Source organism: Oncorhynchus keta, chromosome 16 (assembly GCF_023373465.1).
Source record: "Oncorhynchus keta strain PuntledgeMale-10-30-2019 chromosome 16, Oket_V2, whole genome shotgun sequence".
Classification (NCBI taxonomy): Eukaryota; Metazoa; Chordata; class Actinopteri; order Salmoniformes; family Salmonidae; genus Oncorhynchus; species Oncorhynchus keta.
In genome coordinates, this window is record NC_068436.1 from 4,325,886 (window position 1) to 4,344,567 (window position 18,682).

At 39.7% G+C, this 18,682-nt stretch overlaps 1 protein-coding gene across 5 annotated transcripts in view; it reads right to left on the reverse strand.

Annotated features, from left to right (window-relative positions):
* Positions 1-18,682, reverse strand: part of LOC118395375 (SLAM family member 5-like) — a 261,843-nt gene that overhangs the window by 10,788 nt on the left and 232,373 nt on the right. For 3 of the 5 annotated variants that reach the window (XM_035789132.1, XM_035789131.1, XM_035789134.1), the window contains exon 1: positions 13,721-13,899. The exons of the other annotated variants lie outside the window; for them this stretch is intronic. In XM_035789132.1, the coding sequence (XP_035645025.1) occupies positions 13,721-13,790 (70 nt within the window). In that variant the 5' untranslated portion in view covers positions 13,791-13,899. Of the gene's footprint in view, positions 1-13,720; positions 13,900-18,682 lie in introns of those variants that run through there. 5 annotated transcript variants of the gene reach the window in all.

The window sequence follows — 18,682 nt, forward strand, 5'->3', positions numbered from 1 at the left end:
ACTCCCTGTTCACCTACGACTGCGTGGCCACACACGCCTCCAACTCAATCATCAAGTTTGCGGACGACACAGTGGTAGGCTTGATTACCAACAACGACGAGACTATCATCTACTGCATCTTTATGTAATACATGTATCACTAGCCACTTTAACTATGCCACTTTGTTTACATACTCATCTCATATGTATATACTGTACTCGATACCATCTACTGTATCTTGCTTATGACGCTCTGTACCATCACTCATTCATATATCTTTATGTACATATTCTTTATCCCCTTACACTTGTGTGTATAAGACAGTAGTTTTGGAATTGTTAGTTAGATTACTTGTTGGTTATTACTGCATTGTCGGAACTAGAAGCACAAGCATTTCGCTACACTCGCATTAACATCTGCTAACCATCTGTATGTGACAAATACAATTTGATTGGATTTGATTTGATTTGACTCGGACAGGTTGAAAATGTCAGTGAAGACACTTGCCAGTTGGTCAGCGCATGCTCGCAGTACACGTCCTGGTAATCTGTCTGGCCCTGAGGCCTTGTGAATGTTAACCTGTTTAAAGGTCTTATTCACATCGGCTGCGGAGAGCATGATCACACAGTCTTCTGGAACAGCTGGTTCTCTCATGCATGTTTCAGTGCTATTTGCCTCGAAGCGAGCATAGATCTGGATCTCAGCCCCGCCCTGTGCAATTGGGTCCTTGGCTTTCTGACGGGCCACCACCAGGTGGTGAAGGTAGGACACAACATCGCCACTTGGCTGACCCTCAACACTGCAAGGGCCTCGCACTGATCGTGGACTTTAGGAAACAGCAGAGGGAACACCCCCTATCCACATTGAAGGGACAGCAGTGGAGAAGGTGTAAAGTTATAAGTTCCTCAGCATACACATCACAGACAAACTGAAATGTTCCACTCACACAGACAGTGTGGCGAAGAAATTTGGCTTGTCACCAAAACCCTGACAAACTTTTAAAGATGCACAATCGAGAGCATCCTGTCAGGCTGTATCACAGCCTGGTACTGCACTGCCTTCAACTGCAAGGCTCTCCAGAGAGTGGTGTGGTCTGCACAACGCATCACCGGGGGCAAACTACCTGCCCTCCATGACACCTACAGCACTCGATGTCACAGGAAGACCAAAAAGATCATCAAGAACATCAACCAACTGAGCCACGGCCTGTTCACCCCATTACCATCCAATCAAATCAAATTTAATTTGTCACATACACATGGTTAGCAGATTGTTAGTGCGAGTGTAGCGAAATGCTTGTGCTTCTAGTTCCGACAATGCAGCAGAAGGTGAGGTCAGTACAGGTGCATCAAAGATGGGACCGAGAGACTAAAAAACAGCTTCTATCTCAAGGCCATCAGACTGCTAAACAGCAATCACAAACTCAGTAAATCTTCTGCATACATTGAGACCCAGTTACTGGCCACTTTAATAAATGGATCACTAGTCACTTTATACAATGCCTCTAAATAATACCACTTTAATAATGTTTACATATCTTACATGACTCAAATCAAATGTTTATACTGCATTTTATACCATCTATTGCGCCTTGCCTACGCAGCTCTGCCATTGCTCATCCATATACTTACAGTATATGTACATATTCTCATTCACCACTTTAGATTTGTGTGTATTAGTTAGTGTTTGGGGAATTGTAAGATTACTTGTTAGATATTGCTGCACTGTCGGAACTAGAAGCACAAGCATTTCGCTACACTCGCAATTAACATCTTCTAACTATGTGTATGTGTGGCAAATACAATTTGATTTGAATACTAGGTTAAGGATTAAGGGTTAAGGTTAGAGTTAACTAAAAGGGTTGAGGTTAGGGTTAGGGGAAGGTTTAGCTAGCATGCTAGTGTTTGAAAACTAGCTAAAATGTAGCAAGCAGTTGAAATGTTGCTAATTAGATAAGATGCTAAATTTGTCCGTGATGAGATTGAACTTTTGAACATTGAATTTGAGAATTATAAGAGCTCTGGGGGCCCATGCGCCTGTCATCGATGTGTATTTAATTTTTATATAAATCATTTTGACAGTAACCTTCCAAAAAGTAATTCATAAACCATTTTAATTTCCACAGTACTGCTTCTGATGTGGCGGACTCACTAAACACAAATTCTCAGTTTGTAAAGATGTTGGTGTGCCTCTGGCTATCCATCAATAAAAAAAACAAAATGGTGCAGTCTTGTTAGCTTAAAATCAGGATACTTTTAAAAAATTGTACCTTTATTTCACTAGGCAAGTCAGTTTAAGACTAACCCACCTTAGCTCCCAGCTGTGCCATGGACACCATCTATCTTCAGAGTCCATTCTGTTAGACAACCTAAACTGCGATGTGCTTAACACCCGGCAGTCCTACAGTCTAAGCTAGATGCCCTCAATCTCACACAAATCATCAAGGAACCCACCAGGTACAACCGCAAATCCGTAAACACGGGCACGGCACCCTCATAGATATTATCATGACCAATTAGCCCTCCAAATACACCTCTGCTGTTTTCAACCAGGATCTCAGCGATCACTGCCTCATTGCCTGCATCCGCGATGGGTCCACGGTCAAACGACCACCCTTCATCACTGTCAAACGCTCCCTAAAACACTTCTGCGAGCAGACCTTTCTAATCGACCTGGCCCGGGTATCCTGGAAGGATATTGACCTCATCCCGTCAGTCGAGGATGCCTGGTCCTTCTTTAAAAGTAATTTCTTCACCATCTTAAATAAGCATGCGCCTTTCAAAAAATGTAGAACTAAGAACAGATATAGCCCTTGGTTCACTCCAGACCTGACTGCCCTTGAACAGCACAAAAACATCCTGTGGCGGACTGCAATAGCATCGAATAGTCCCCGCGATATGCAACTGTTCAGTGAAGTCAGGAACCAATACACGCACGCAGTCAGTCAGGAAAGCAAAGGCTAGCTTTTTCAAACAGAAATTTGAATCCTGTAGCTCTAACTCCAAAAAGTTTTGGGACACTGTAAAGTCCATGGAGAACAAGAGCACCTCCTCCCAGGTGCCCACTGCACTGATAATCGAACATTTCAATAAGCATTTCTCTACGGCTGGCCATGCTTTCCACCTGGCTACCCCAACCCTGGCCAACAGCCCGCCCCTCCCTGCAGCTACTTGCCTGAGCCTCCCCAGCACCTTCACCCAAATCCAGATAGCAGATGTTCTGAAAGAGCTGCAAAACCTGGACCCGTACAAATCAGCTGGGCTAGACAACCTGGACACCCTCTTTCTAAAATTATCCACCGCCGTTGTTGCAACCCCTATTACCAGTCTGTTCAACCTCTTTTTCGTATCGTCCGAGATCCCTAAAGATTGCTAAGCTGCCGCGCTCATCCCCCTCTTCAAAGGGGGTGACTCTCTAGACCCAAACTGTTATAGACCTATATCCATCCTGCCCTGCCTCTCTAAAGTCTTCGAAAGCCAAGTTAATAAACAGATCACTGACCATTTTGAATCCCACCGTACCTTCTCCGCTGTGCAATCCGGTTTCCGAGCTGGTCACAGGTGCACCTCAGCCACACTCAAGGTACTAAACGATATCATAACCACCATCAATAAAAGACAGTACTGTGCAGCCGTCTTCATCGACCTGGCCAAGGCTTTCGACTCTGTCAATCACTGTGTTCTTATCGGCAGACAATAGCATTGGTTTCTCAAATGACTGCTCGCCTGGTTCACCAACTACTTCACAGAGTTCAGTGTGTCAAATCGGAGGGCCTGTTGTCCGGATCTCTGAAAGTCTCTATGGGGGTACCACAGGTTTCAATTCCCAGGCTGACTCTTTTCTCTGTATATATCAATGATGTCACTCTTGCTGCGGGTGATTCCCTGATCCACCTCTACGCAGACGACATCATTCTGTATACATACATCTGACCCTTCTTTGGACACTGTGTTAACTAAGCTCCATACAAGCTTCAATGCCATACAATACTCCTTGCGTGGCCTCCAACTGCTCTTAAACGCTAGTAAAACCAAATGCATGCTTTTCAACCGTTCTCTGCCCGCACCCACCCGCCCGACTAGCATCACTACCCTGGACGGTTCTGACCTAGAATATGTGGACAACTACCTAGGTGTCTGGCTAGAGTGTAAACTCTCCTTCCAGACTCATATTAAACATCTCCAATCCAAAATCAAATCTAGAGTCGGCTTTCTATTTCGCAACAGTCTCCTTCACTCACGCCGCCAAACTTACCCTAGGATACTCCAAGTTTTACTATCGATCCTCGACTTCGACGATGTTATCTACAAAATAGCTTCCAACACTTTATTCAGCAAACTGGATTCAGTCTATCACAGTGCCATCCGTTTTGTTACCAAAGCCCCTTATACCACCCACCACTGTGACCTGTCAGCTGGCCCTGGCAACATATTCGTCACCAGGATCACTGGCTCCTGGTAATCTACACTAATTAGCATAACCCAACGGACAAAAAAAATCTAGAAAATATTAATATTCATGAAATCACAAGTGAAATATAGTGAGACACAGTTTAGCCTTTTGTTAATCACCCTGTCAGCTCAGATTTTGAAAGTATGCTTTACAGCCAAAACAAGGCAAGCATTTGTGTAAGTTTATCGATAGCCTAGCATAGTATTATGTCCAGCTAGCAGCAGGAAGCTTGGTCACGAAAATCAGAAAAGCAATCAAATTAAATTGTTTACCTTTGATGTTTTCACTCACAAGACTCCCAGTACCTAAAGTAACAGTATGCATCCAGATTGAGACTACCTAGCCAGTTAACAATTAGGCAAAAAAAAGCATACAGTAACTTAACCACCCTAAAAGCACTAGCTATAAATTTGCCAACTAGCTCCAATCATGTTACATGAACTCAGAGACAGGGAATAGGTCTAGCTTAGTAAAATCTAGCCAGCCAAACCGGATGGGACACCAAATGTTTGAGCTAACTACCTGACATGAAACAAAGCAGTAGTTTTAAAGTTAGGCTTACAGAAGACATGCTTTCTACAGGCACTGACATAACTAGCCAGCCAAAACAACATTACATTTTTTGCTTCCTGGCACACAGCACAGAACAATTGATTGTTAACTTCTTGCGTCGAGCCATCCCGGATCCGGTATCGTGACTACAGCCTCAAGCTCATTACCATAACGCAACGTTAACTATTCATGAAAATCGCAAATTAAATGAAAGTAATATATTTGCTCTCAAGCTTAGCCTTTTGTTAACAACACTGTCATCTCAGATTTTCAAAATATGCTTCTCAACCATTGCAAAACAAGCATTTGTGTAACAGTATTGATTGCTAGCGTAGCATTTAGCGTTAGCATTCAGCAGGCAACATTTTCACAAAAAACAGAAAAGGATTCAAATAAAATAATTTACCTTTGAAGAACTTCAGATTTTTTCAATGAGGAGACTCAGTTAGATAGCAAATGTTCCGTTTTTACAAAAAATATTATTTGTGTTGACAAATCGGTCCGTTTTCTGCGTCACGTTTAGCTACGAAAAAAAACCTGTATCCAGGATTGTGTAAATCTATCCGCAAGCTCATTAGCATAACACAACCTTAAATATTCAGGAAAATCGCAAATGAAATGAAATTAATCTATTTGCTCTCAAGCTTAGCCTTTTGTTAACAACACTGTCATCTCAGATTTTCAAAATATGCTTTTGAACCATAGCTAAACAAGCATTTGTGTAACAGTATTGATAGCCTAGCATAAGATTTATGCCTGGCTTTCAGCATGTAACATTTTCACAAAAAACAGAAAAGGATTCAAATAAAATCATTTAACTTTGAAGAACTTCAGATGTTTTCAATGAGGAGAGTCTCAGTTAGATAGCAAATGTTCAGTTTTTACAAAAAATATTATTTGTGTTGACAAATCAGTCCGTTTTCTTCATCATTCTTCATCACGTTTGGGTAAGAAAAAAAACGAAAATTAAGTCATTAAAACGCAAACTTTTTCCCCAATTAACTCCATAATATCGACAGAAACATGACAAACCGATGTTTAGAATCAATCCTCAAGGTGTTTTTCACATATCTATCGACGATAGAGTTCAACAATAAATAGTGGGTGAATTTATCCTCAAGCCGACTACTTTTTTTCCCTCATTTTCCTATTTGATGTTTAAAGTTGATACGAAGTTAGTGGCTAAACACGATATATAGCAATAGATAGTACACTGCATAATGAAACAATCCCTAGTAAGCTAGTGTTTTGAGGGTGGACTGACTGTATTATATAGCATTAATAGACTGGTTTTACGCTCAACTTTCTATCCAAGCTGGGAGAGATCATGAGGACGGCTCATGTCATACAGGTTCAGGTAGCCTATACAGGACAGCAGTAGGGGTGCGTGGGTAAAATCATGGGGAAGCCAAGCCAGGAAAAAAAGCCATATTACAACTTATGTGTTGGGTTAATTCTTGACACCGTGATATGTGACCCGTTTCAAGAAGCTCGGCGTATTTCGCACGTCACTACTTCTTCGATGAGGTTCAACGGTGGTTGGCATCCAATAGATGTTGCATTACCACCACCGACTAGACTGGACAATAACTACCTAATACCATACCATCTAACCCTGCTCCCATTAATACCCCACCACACTACTCCACTATTTAAACCTATCTAATCCTACATTCCGAAAGGACGGGACACCACGACTCAACACACCCTGTAACTCTTCTGACTTCAAATCTCGTACACCCAAATATTTCTCTGCAGCTGCCACCACAGCCTCTATTGTCTGTGACTTTTCCATCCCTGCGGGACAGATGATAACCATTGCTATGAATGCTAAAAGCCAATCTTACTGTAGCATATATCATTCTTTGGCCTATCCCTCTGTGTTGATACAGATCTGCTACTCACAAGACTCCTCTCAGTATCCCGCCCCCTTGACCCATCTTTCTCAACTTTCTTTACTGCCTCAGCATACAACACCCTCTGCTCTACACTAACCCTGGTAACTTCAACTGCCTCTCTCACACCGGACACTTCTGATCCCCAGACTCATGGACACCCCTACAATTAAAACATTCCACATTTTCCCCCAATGCTACACATTCCTTTATCTCATGCCCTTCTGCACACTTTTCACACCTAGGAACCTCCCTCCTACACACTGCTGCTACATGCCCATAGGTTTGACACCTGTAACAGCATAATGTATTTGGCACATAAGCTTGTACGGGATAACTGAAATATCCTAACATCACTTTGTCGGGCAGAGACTCATCATGAAAATTCAAAAGAACAGACAATGACTCTTCTGTTTCACCACTCATGCCACCCTGTCTGCATCGCACCAAATGACGAGTATCACAAAACACCAGGAATCTTTCCCTTTCAGTTGGTCCACTTTCACATTCAGTGCTACCCCATAATCACTCCTTTCAATGGCACCATTTTCTTGAGAGCAAAGCAAGTCACATCTCTTGTCCCAAGTAATTTGGTGAGAAGCGCCTCTGCCCTCTGACCAGCAGAAACACAAACAATTATAAAAAGACCACTTCAGGTTACCTTCATCAATTCCACAGCACCCAACTCCGTTTGTACTCACCGTGAAACCACAAATGGATCAGCCAAAAGGTAGGGTTCCACCTTCTCCAAGAATGTCACTCCTACTGTCACAGACTCGTCCTTATCCTGACTGGCAGTGCAAGTTTCGGGCTTCAAATATTGCACGTCACTACTTCACTGGAGAGGCATTTGAATGTTTCTTTTATTTTTATTTGATCAAAACGTGTTATTCCCCCAAAAATGCATTCTGGAACAGGTGAACTTTCATGTATGTGCCTTTTAATTTTTTTTATTTCATTTGATTAGAATCCCCATTAGCTGTTTGCGAAAGCAGTGCTCTTCCTGGGGTCCACATAAAACATGAAACATGACATAATACAGAACACTAATAGACAATAACAGCTCAAGGACAAAACGACATTTTAAAAAATTGCACATGTGGCCTACATATCAATAAATACACACAAACTACCTAGGTCAAATAGGGGAGAGGCATGGGGCCGTGAGGTGTTTCTTTATCTGTTTTGTGAAACCAGGTTTGCTGTTCATTTGAGCATTATGAGATGGAAGTTCCATGCACTAATGGCTCTAGATAATACAAAACACTTTCATGAATTTGTTCTGTATTTGGGTACTGTGAAAATACCCCTGGTGGCATGTCTGTCTCTCCTTAACTCTTAGCCAAGAGAGACTGGCGTGCATAGTATTTCTATTAGCCCTCTGATGACAATGAAGAGCAAGACGTGGCGTTCTGTTCTGGGCCAGCTGCAGCTTAACTAGGTCTTTTCTTGCAGCACTCAACCACACGACTGGACAATAATCAAGATAAGACATAACTAGAGCCTGCAGGACTTGGTGGTGTCATCAAAGCAGAACTTTAAAGTAATACTTAAGTCGTTTTTTGGGTATCTGTACTTTACTCAACTATTTATATTTTTGACAACTTTTACTACTTCACCACATTCCTAAAAAAAACATTGTACTTTTCACTCCGTACATTTTCCCTGACAACCAAAAACACTTTACACTTTGAATGCTTAGCAGGACAGGAAATGGTCAAATTCATACACTTATTAAGATTAAACTTGGTCATCAAATCAAATTATATTGGTCACATACATACTGTATGTTTAGCAGATGTTATTGCGGGTGAGAAACAATGCTTGTGCTTATAATTCTGATGTGCAGAAATGTAACAAATAATATCTAACCATTTCAAAACAAATACCTAATATACACAAATCTAAGTAAAGGAATGGAAATATATGGATAAGCAATGTCAGAGCGGCATAGGCTACGATACAGTAGATAGTATATAATATTGTATATACATACGAGATGAGTAGTGCAAGATATGTAAACATTAAAGTGACATTATTAAAGTGACTAGTGTTCCATTTATTAAAGTGGCCAATGATTTCAAGTCTGTCTATGTATGCAGCAGCTTATCTGTGCTAGTGATGGCTATTTAACAGTCTGATGGCCTTGAAATTGAAGCTGTTTTTCAGTCTTTTGGTCCCAGTTTTGATGGAGCTGTACTGACCTCGCCTTCTGGATGATAGTGGGGTGAAGTAACGGGGTCAGTGGGGTCAGTGGCTCGGGTGGTTGTTGTCCTACTGCCTCTGGGCTGGTGGACTCACTAATGTTGGAGTGTGTCCCTGGCTACTCGTCCATTTTTAAAACAAGAAAAAAGCTGTCTGCTTTGCTTAATATAAGGAATTTTAAATTATTACTAATTTTGCTTTTACTTTTGATACTTCTGTATATTTGAGCAATTACATTTACTTTTGATACTTAAGTATATTTAAAACCAAATACTTTAAAACTTTTACTCAAGTAGTTTTTTACTGGCTGACAATCACTTTTACTTGAATAACTTTCATTAAGGTATCTATACTTTTACTCAAGTATGAGAATTGGGTACTTTATCCACCACTGACCTCTCCCCATCTTTACAACCATTGAATCTATATGTTTTGTCCATGACAGTTTACAATCTAAGGTAACACCAAGTAATTTAGTCTCCTCAACTTCAACAGCCACACCATTCATTACCAGATTCAGTTGAGGTCTAGAATTTATGGAATGAGTTGTACCAAATACAATGCTGTTAGTTTTAGAGAAGTTCGGGACTAGTTTATTACAGGCCACCCATTCCAAAACAGACCACAACTCTTTGTTAAGACTAAACAAAGCATGGACACACATGCTTTGTTTAATTCCAATGGCAGGTAAACATAAAAATAGTAGAGAGTCTAGAGTGCTACCCTGCGGTACACCACACTTTAAATGTTCTATTAGAAAGATAGCTCTGAATCCATGATACGGCAGATGTTGCTACTCCTCTCAAAGATCAGTGTGAAAAAGTTGTGATGGGACGAACGTTACTTTCTGCACACGGTTGACTTGACACAACAATGAGCCAAACAAGGTGTAGCTACGATGCCGTGAAGAGTTCACCCATATATATGGTTAAGAGTCTAGACACATTTTCAGATGTTATACGTTTCTAATTTTCTCAGAAAGGCATTTTCATTGCAAGTTAAGGTGTACTGTAGGCTAGCAAGCAAACATTAGCTTGCGGGCTCACGAGCTAACATTACGTAGAGGATCTGTGTAGTAATACTATTAGCATCTCAGAAAGCCATTTTAATTGCTAGTTATGTTATCTAGCTGGCTAAAATTGAACCTAGTTGGTTAGCTTTAGCTACCTGCAGATTCAAACTTCATGGTTGGTATTATGGTTCAATTGTTTGGCTAACTTGCTATTTTATGAACATGTCAAGACAATAGTGACCATCCCATCTGGGGGATGGTTATAGCATTGATTTTCCCATCAATTTAGACATGTGTCTGGGTAAGCATCATCTAATAATTACAAAATATTTTTATCTGGACTTCTTAGGGATAGGGCACAGTAATTTCAAGTTTGGATGAAAAGCTAGCCCAAAGTAAACTGCCTGTTACTCAGGCCCAGAAGCTAGGATATGCATATAATTGGTAGATTTGGAAAGAAAACACTCTGAAGTTTCTAAAACTGTTAAAATAATGTATTTTAGTATAACAGAAGTGATTTGGCAGGCGAAACCCAGAGGACAAAAAAAGAAATTGAGGTCAATGTGTTTTCCTTTAGGTTTTTATGGGAAGCTCTATTTAGTAGGAACCTGGTTGCAGTTCTTATGGCTTCCACTAGATGTCAACAGTCTTTAGAAATTGGTTGATGTTTTTCTTTTGAAAAATTAAGAAGTACGACTGTTCTTTGTGAGTGTCAAGCCAAGTGGACTCTTCTGTTTGGTGCGCATGAACTGGAATGCGCTTCACATTGTTTTTTATCCGGTATTGAACACAGTATATTCCGTCTTACATTTGATCAATTATTTAAGTTTTAGGATACCTGAGGTTGGATTAAGAACGTTGTTTGAAATGTTTGGACCAAGTTTACAGGTAACTTATTAGATACTTTGTAGTATCTACATTTTGGAGTGCCAACAGAAGAAGATCTTCAAAGGTAAGGCATTAATTATATCACTATTTCTGACTTTTGTCACACACCTGCCTGGTTGAAATCTGATTTTCATGTGATTGTATGCGGGGCGCTGTCCTCAGATAATCGTATGGTCTGCTTTCGCCGTAAAGCCTTTTTGAAATCTGACACAGCGGCTGGATTAACAAGAAGGTAAGCTTTATTTCGATGTATAACACTTGAATGTTTTATTCATTTTTATTATGAGTATTTCTGTTTTTTAATTTGGCGCACTTCAATTTCACTGGATGTCGTCAAATCAATCCCATTAACGGGATTCGAGCGGGAAGGAATCACTAAGAAGTAAAGAAATAGACCAAGCTGTATATGAAGTATATTTTTAGGCTACTACTTTCACCAGTTTTAGACTTGAAATCATTGGTTGGGTGGGGCTAAGGCTTAAGAGTGTGTGAACGATGCTGAATAGGTGTAGACAAAGAAGAACTCTCCAGTAGGTGTACCAAAACATTCAATGGCCATTTTCTCAAAAGTGGGATTACAAGTTAATCAACTGTCAAAGCAGAATTACCTTCACATTGTTCCTCAACTGCAGTGTATGATACTTTTATGTAAAAAAATGTAAAAAACACCATTTCAAATGTTGTTATCTCAGACGGAATCCAGGCCTATAGGCCTAAGGCTGAGACATTAAGAAGACACAATGAAAGAATAAATTCAACCACAACTTTATTTCATTCAAAAAACTTAGAGCTACATCTATCAGGTGAAGTTCGCAAAACATATTGCATATAATAAACAGTTACATGACCTACAGCATGGTCAAGCAAGTTAATGTTTCCGAGATTTTCGGACTATTAAACAACTATTGATTTAGAACCACAGAGTTACCACAAGTCGCAAAGAACAGGCGTTGCCTCCACTATTTCATCACCATTTCAACTTCAGCATTCCAAAATCATCTAATCACCTATGCTTAGTCTAAAACAGTGACAACTAAAATATACAAAAAAAAATGATTTAGTCCAATCAACGTAAGCTAAATATAATGTGGTTGTCCATGGTAATGATTTCTGTGTGTGTGCGTGCTTGCATGCAAGTAGAAAATACATGTTGACTCACCCTACTTGTAGAGAAACGGCAATGACATCCTCCTCTTTCATATTAGAAACTGTCATACAGTAGGTCATACAGTAGGCTACACACTTTTAGTTTATGTTGTCCTAGGCTGCCTGGCTAAAATGCTTGCTATAGCTAGCCTAACTTCCTTTCATTGGCAATGATGTGCCAGGCCAGCTAGTTAATGTTAGCCTATAGTAGGCCTATAGCGTGTAACAATTGTCTGTCCTCGGTTGCAACACTCACTTCTGAGTTCCAAACTGCCTCTGGAAGCAATGTCAGCACAAGAACTGTGGGTTTCCATGACCGAGCAGCCACACACACAAGCCTAAAATCACCATGCGCAATGCGAAGCATCAGCTGGATTAAAGTAAAGCTCACCGCCATTGGACTCTTGAGCATTGGAATTCACGCTTCACCATCTGGCAGTCTGATGGATGAATCTGGGTTTGGCGGATGCCAAGAGAACGCTGCCTGCTTGGATTCATAAGGCCAACCGCAAAAAACTACTTAAGTAGTACTTTAAAGTATTTTTAATGAAGTACTTTACACCACTGCTGACCACATACTTTTGGTCATGTAGAGTAGCTCTTATTTCTCTTGAACGTCTTCATTCTCAGTTTTAAGACATTCAAGCGAGACACATACACCCTAAAAAAAACACCACTTTTTTTTTGTCTCACGCTATGAACAGAGGAACATCACATTTGTGGTGAGCTGACTTGTGACCAGACCATGAACTTTGTCAAAAAGTACATCGTCTGTTCCAAAGACCTGCCTCTCGCTCTTCCATCCGTCTATGTGATAGACAGCCTCTGACCACATAATCACAGGAAACCACAAACATTTCCTGTTTAATGTCCCCCTCGAAAGTAGCTTAAATGCCACTGAGTTTTAATGTTAATTTTACCTAATGACTTTTAGATATTGATATCCATTAAAGAATTTCATAATTTTCATCATTTTTCATCATGTCCATAAAGGTGCATGTTTTATTGTCACATCCATAGTCATTAGTCTTTTCAAACATCAATGGACAGGCACTGTGAGCCTAAACACATGACTTCTGTCATTTGTCAAAAATTGTAATAGAACACAAATTAGTTTCAAATGACAAGCTACAGTCTCAGTCTCAGAGAACTATAAAAGGTTATCAGCCTGTTGTTTCCAAAAATATTATTAATCTCTCATCTAAATTAGTCTATGAATCAATAAGGTATTGGCATACTCTGTAGTTGGTGTATAGATCACAAACTTTTATATCCTACAACTCTTTTTTCCCGTGAAAGAACCTATCCCTGTTTGTATCTATCCCTTACTTTAAATATTTGTCTAATGCTCGGACAGGATACAGGAGCACGTCTCTCCAGAAAGGGAGGAATGTTATTTTGGAATGAGTCTTAGCGATAGGCTTACACACAGTGTAAATGTTGCACTGTTTAAATGATTTAGCATTTTTGAATTTGACCAATGTTGCTAATTAAAACAATTACAAATAAAAACATTTGACTACTTATCTATCATCTCCCACATACAATTTTAGTTAGTGCAGCAAATCAGTAAAAACAAAAGAAACATACCATTAATGACAAAATATAGCAGCACGAACACCAGTCTGGCAATCCTTCTCCATCTGAACAAATGGTTCATTCCTCTAAAGCTCCAGCTGTTCAGTGGTGCGCACTGTGAAGAACCGGAAAGATGTGATCTTGTCCTGGTACAGAGGAGAGAATAGACTCAAACAGACCAGCAGCCCTTTGTGATGTATTCATTAAGATGATTATGTTGCAAAATGTTTCTTAAACAGAAGGAAACAGAACGGGGAGGGACCTACCTGAATTTATCCAATAGAAACTGCTGTTTTAGTTGCAACTGTTTGGGCAAATGTTTACACCCCTCATCTCATCACCAGTCTTTCTCTCCCTCTCGAGGTAGAGAGATAAGATTACAACTCCATCTACAGTGGTGTATTTGATGACCCTGTCAGTAATCACAACATCACAACACCCTGAGGAGATGGAGGCTTAGAAGAAGAAGCATGTGTGAGAAATTGGATAATCCATGACTGCCATCATGTCTGATCTCATTACATTATAATACCCATCCCTCTAAAGATACAGAGAGCGGATAGTAGACTTGTTATGTAGTGATGAACCAGAGTGTAGGTTGTTAATTTTTTTTAATTTTTTTTATATTTTCACCTAAAATGACAGACCCAAATCTAACTGCCTGTATGTCAGGCCCTGAAGCAAGGATATGGATATTCTTGGTAACATTTGAAAGGAAACACTTTGACATTTGGAAATGTGAAAGGAATGTAGGAGAAAAGAACACAATATATCTGGTAAAAGATAATACAAAGTACAAAAAAAAACTTTATTTTGTATTTTTTTTTGTACCATCATCGTTGAAATGCAAGAGAAAGGCCACAGGGTATTATTCTAGCTCAGGTGCAATTTCGGTTTTGGCTACTAGGTGACAGCAGTGAATGTGCAAAGTTTTAGACTGATCAATGATCCATTGCATTTCTAAATCAAGACCGCCCAAATGTGCCTCATTTGTTTATTAATACACTTTCATGTTCACAATTGTGCACTCTCCTCAAACAATAGAATGGTATTATTTTACTGTAACAGCTACTGTAAATTAGTCAGTGCAGTTAGATTAACAAGAATTTAAGCTTTCTGCCAATATCAGATATGTCTATGTCCTGGGAAATGTTCATGTTACTTACAAACTTATGCTAATCGCAATAGCCTATGTTAGCCTAAACGTCCCTCGGAAGGGACATCGATTAAAGAGCACCTTCTAGTGGAGAAAAGAGAATTTCACTGTGAACTGTTTGCAGTTTGCATTATCGTGTATGTTAGCCTTCTGTATGCTATTGTGTGAGGTAGTTCCAAAACATGCAGTGATTTTGCAGAGAGCCACATCAATTCACAGAAATACTCATAATAAACATTGATAATAGATACAACTATTTCATGGAACTTTAGATAAACTTATCTTTAATCCAGATTTCAAAAAAACTTTACAGAAAAAGCTTACCATTCAATAATCTGAGTATGGTGCTCAGAACCCAAACCAGCCAAAGAAATATCCGCCATGTTGTGTAGTCAACATTAGTCAGAAATAGCATTATAAATATTCACTTACCTTTGATGATCTTCATCCGAATGCACTCCCAGGAATCCCAGTTCCACAATAAATGTTTGGTTTGTTCGATAAAGTTAATCATTTATGTCCATATACCTCCTTTTGTTAGGGCGTTGGGTAAACCCAAATGCGCGTGCAAATCCAGCGGAAAGGACGGACGAAAAGTCCAAAAAGTCATATTACTGGTCGTACAAACATATCAAACGAAGTATAGAATCAATCTTTAGGATGTTTTTAACATAAATCTTCAATAATGTCCCAACCGGAGAATAAGCAAGGGAATGCGAGCTAACTCTCTCATGACCGCACGTCACGAGCCGTGGCTCTCTGCCAGACACCTGACTCATTCCCCTCTCAATCAACCCCCCTCACAGTAGAAGCCTGAAACAAGTTTCTAAAGACTGTTGACATCTAGTGGAAGCCTTAGGAAGTGGAACATGACCAATATCCCACTGTATCTTCAATAGGGGCTGAGTTGAACAACTACATTTACATTTACATTTAAGTCATTTAGCAGACGCTCTTATCCAGAGCGACTTACAAATTGGATATCCCCCTTCCTGGTTGGATTGTTTCTCAGGTTTTTGCCTGCCATATGAGTTCTGTTATACTCACAGACATCATTCAAACATTTTTAGAAACGTCAGAGTGTTTTCTATCCAATACTACTAATAATATGCATATATTAGCATCTGGGACTGAGTTGGAGGCAGTTTACTGTGGTCACGCTTTTCATCCAAAAGTGAAAATGCTGCCCCCTATCCCAATGAACTTTTAAATAAGGATTTTTAAGCCTTGAGACAATGGATTGTGTATGTGTTCCATTCAGAGAGTGAATGGGTAAGACAAAATATTTAATTGCCTTTGAACAGAATATAGCAGTAGGTGCCAGGCGCAATGGTAAGAGTGTGTCAAGAACTGCAATGCTGTTCGGTTTTTCACACTCATCAGTTTCCCGGTGTGTATCAAGAAGGATCCACTACCCAAAGGACATCCAGCCAACTTCACACAACTGTGGGAAGCATGGTTGTTGACATGGGCCAGCATCCCTGTGGAACACTTTCAACACCTTGTAGAGTCCATGACCCGGCAAACTGAGGCTGTTCTGAGAGCAAAAGCGTATGCAACTCAGTATTATGAATGTGTTCCTAATGTTTTGTACACTCAGTGCCTTCAGAAAGCATTCATACCCATTGACTTATTCAACATTTTGTTGTGTTACAGACTAAATTAAAAATGGAATAAACAGATTTGTCTTCTCACATATCTACACACAATATCTCATAATGACAAAGTAAAAATGTGTTTTTAGAAATGTTTACACATTTTTTTCAAAATGAAATACAGAAATATCACCCCTGACTCAATGATTTGTAGAAGCATCTTGGGCAGCTATTACCACTGTGTCTTTCTGGGTAAGTCTCTAAGAGGTTCTCTCAGTATTTGCACATTATTCTTATTCTTCAAGCTCTGTCAAGTTAGTTGTTGATCATTGCTAGACAGACTTTTTCAAGCCAATTTAAGTGAAAACTGTTATTGGGCCACTCAGGAACATTCAATGTAGTCTTGGTAAGCAACTCCAGTGTATATTTGGCCTTTTGTTTTAGGTTATTGTCCTGCTGAAAGGTGAATTTGTCTGCCAGTTTGTTGGAAATCAGACCGAACCATGTTTTCCTCTAGGATTTTGCCTGTGCATAGCTCTAATCCATAAAAAAAATCCTAAACAAACTCCCAAGTCCTTCCCGATGACAAGCATACCTGTAACATGATGTAGCCACCACCGTGCTTGAAATTATGGGTACTCAGTGATGTGTTGTGTTGGATTTTCCCCAAACATAACACTTTGTACTCAGAACATAAAATACATTTCTTTGGCTTATTGCAAACACTATGCATGTTTTGGAATATTTTTATTCTGTACTGGCTTTGTATTAGTATTGTGGATTAATTACAATGTTGCTGGTCCATCTTCAGTTTTCTCCGATCAAATCCATTAATGGCTCTGTGGCCTTCTTTGCAAGCCATTTGAAAGCCTAAATTCTCTTTGTGTTTGAAATTCACTGCTTGACTGATGGACCTTACAGATAATTGTATGTTGTGGGGTACAGAGATGAGGTAGTCATTCAAAAAGCATGTTAAACAATATTATTGGACACAAGTCCATGCAACTTGTTCTGCGACTTGTGAAGCTAATTATTTTCTCCTGAACATATTTCGGCTTGCCATAACAAAGGGGTTGAATACTTATTGACTCAAGACATTTCAGATTTACATTTTTAATTATCTTGTAAAAATGTCTAAAAACATCATTCTTAATTATGGGGTATTGTGTGTAGGCCAGTGACACAAAATCTACATTTAATTAATTTTAAATTCAGGCTGTAACACAACAAAATGTGGAAAAAGTCAAGGGGTGTGAATACTTTCTGATGACACAGTGTATACAGTATATATAGGACTAAGGTTTCATTGAAGTTTTGGTTCTGAAAACACTGTGTGTCAGGTATTGTATTTGTTTTTCCCCACACAACTCCACACAACAAAGACGAGAGGCATGGAGGAAGATACTATCCTGTTATCTCAGCAGCAGCCTTGGTGGTGTTCACAGACATCTTTACAGTATTATTCACCATAGGGAGACGCCAACACATTTCACTTATCCTGTACGTGTCCCTCTCAGAGATGACTCTGTCTAACCCATTCTGTGTGCATTCATTTTCTCACTTAATATTCTCCAGAGAATCTTTGAATGTTGATGGATGACCAATCAATCCTTAGAAAAGCAGAGAGCAAAGATGGTGAGAGAAAGTAGTTTGGTTGAAATGGAAAACCAATGGACTTGTAACACAATGCTGCTTGGAAGAGTCTTTGGAATCTCTGAGATTTGAGGCTGGGCTGCAGGTGGCTGATCAAAGAAAACATCTTCCTCAGGAATACGTTTGGGAGGAGCAGACAGATTGTGGGAGGGCTGAGGGTCTGTGTGGGGTAACCAGAGATCTGTGTAGGTGTGTTGCATTGGCTAACTCAGCCAGGTGAAAGCTAGAAGATTTTACTTGGTAGCGGTGGGTGGGATAAACAAGCTGTGTGAGGGTTGACATTTGCCTTGGCAAAGAGCTCATCAACTACTTTAACGTTTAAATGAATAATTTACCCTGTCCACAATCAGACATACAGTGCTGAATGTATCATCAATATCATATTCTCATATAACTTTACCGGTACGTGACTCTCCCATTCCCTTCATGGTGTGTGTTGGAATACAGTAAGAGTAGCATTGTGTATTATTGTTTAGCTGTAATATGACTTGACATACAGTAGAATTAACTGTTGTAAAGAAAAGTAAATCCAACAATTTGTAATAATATGTAGAGATATTTGCTTTCATA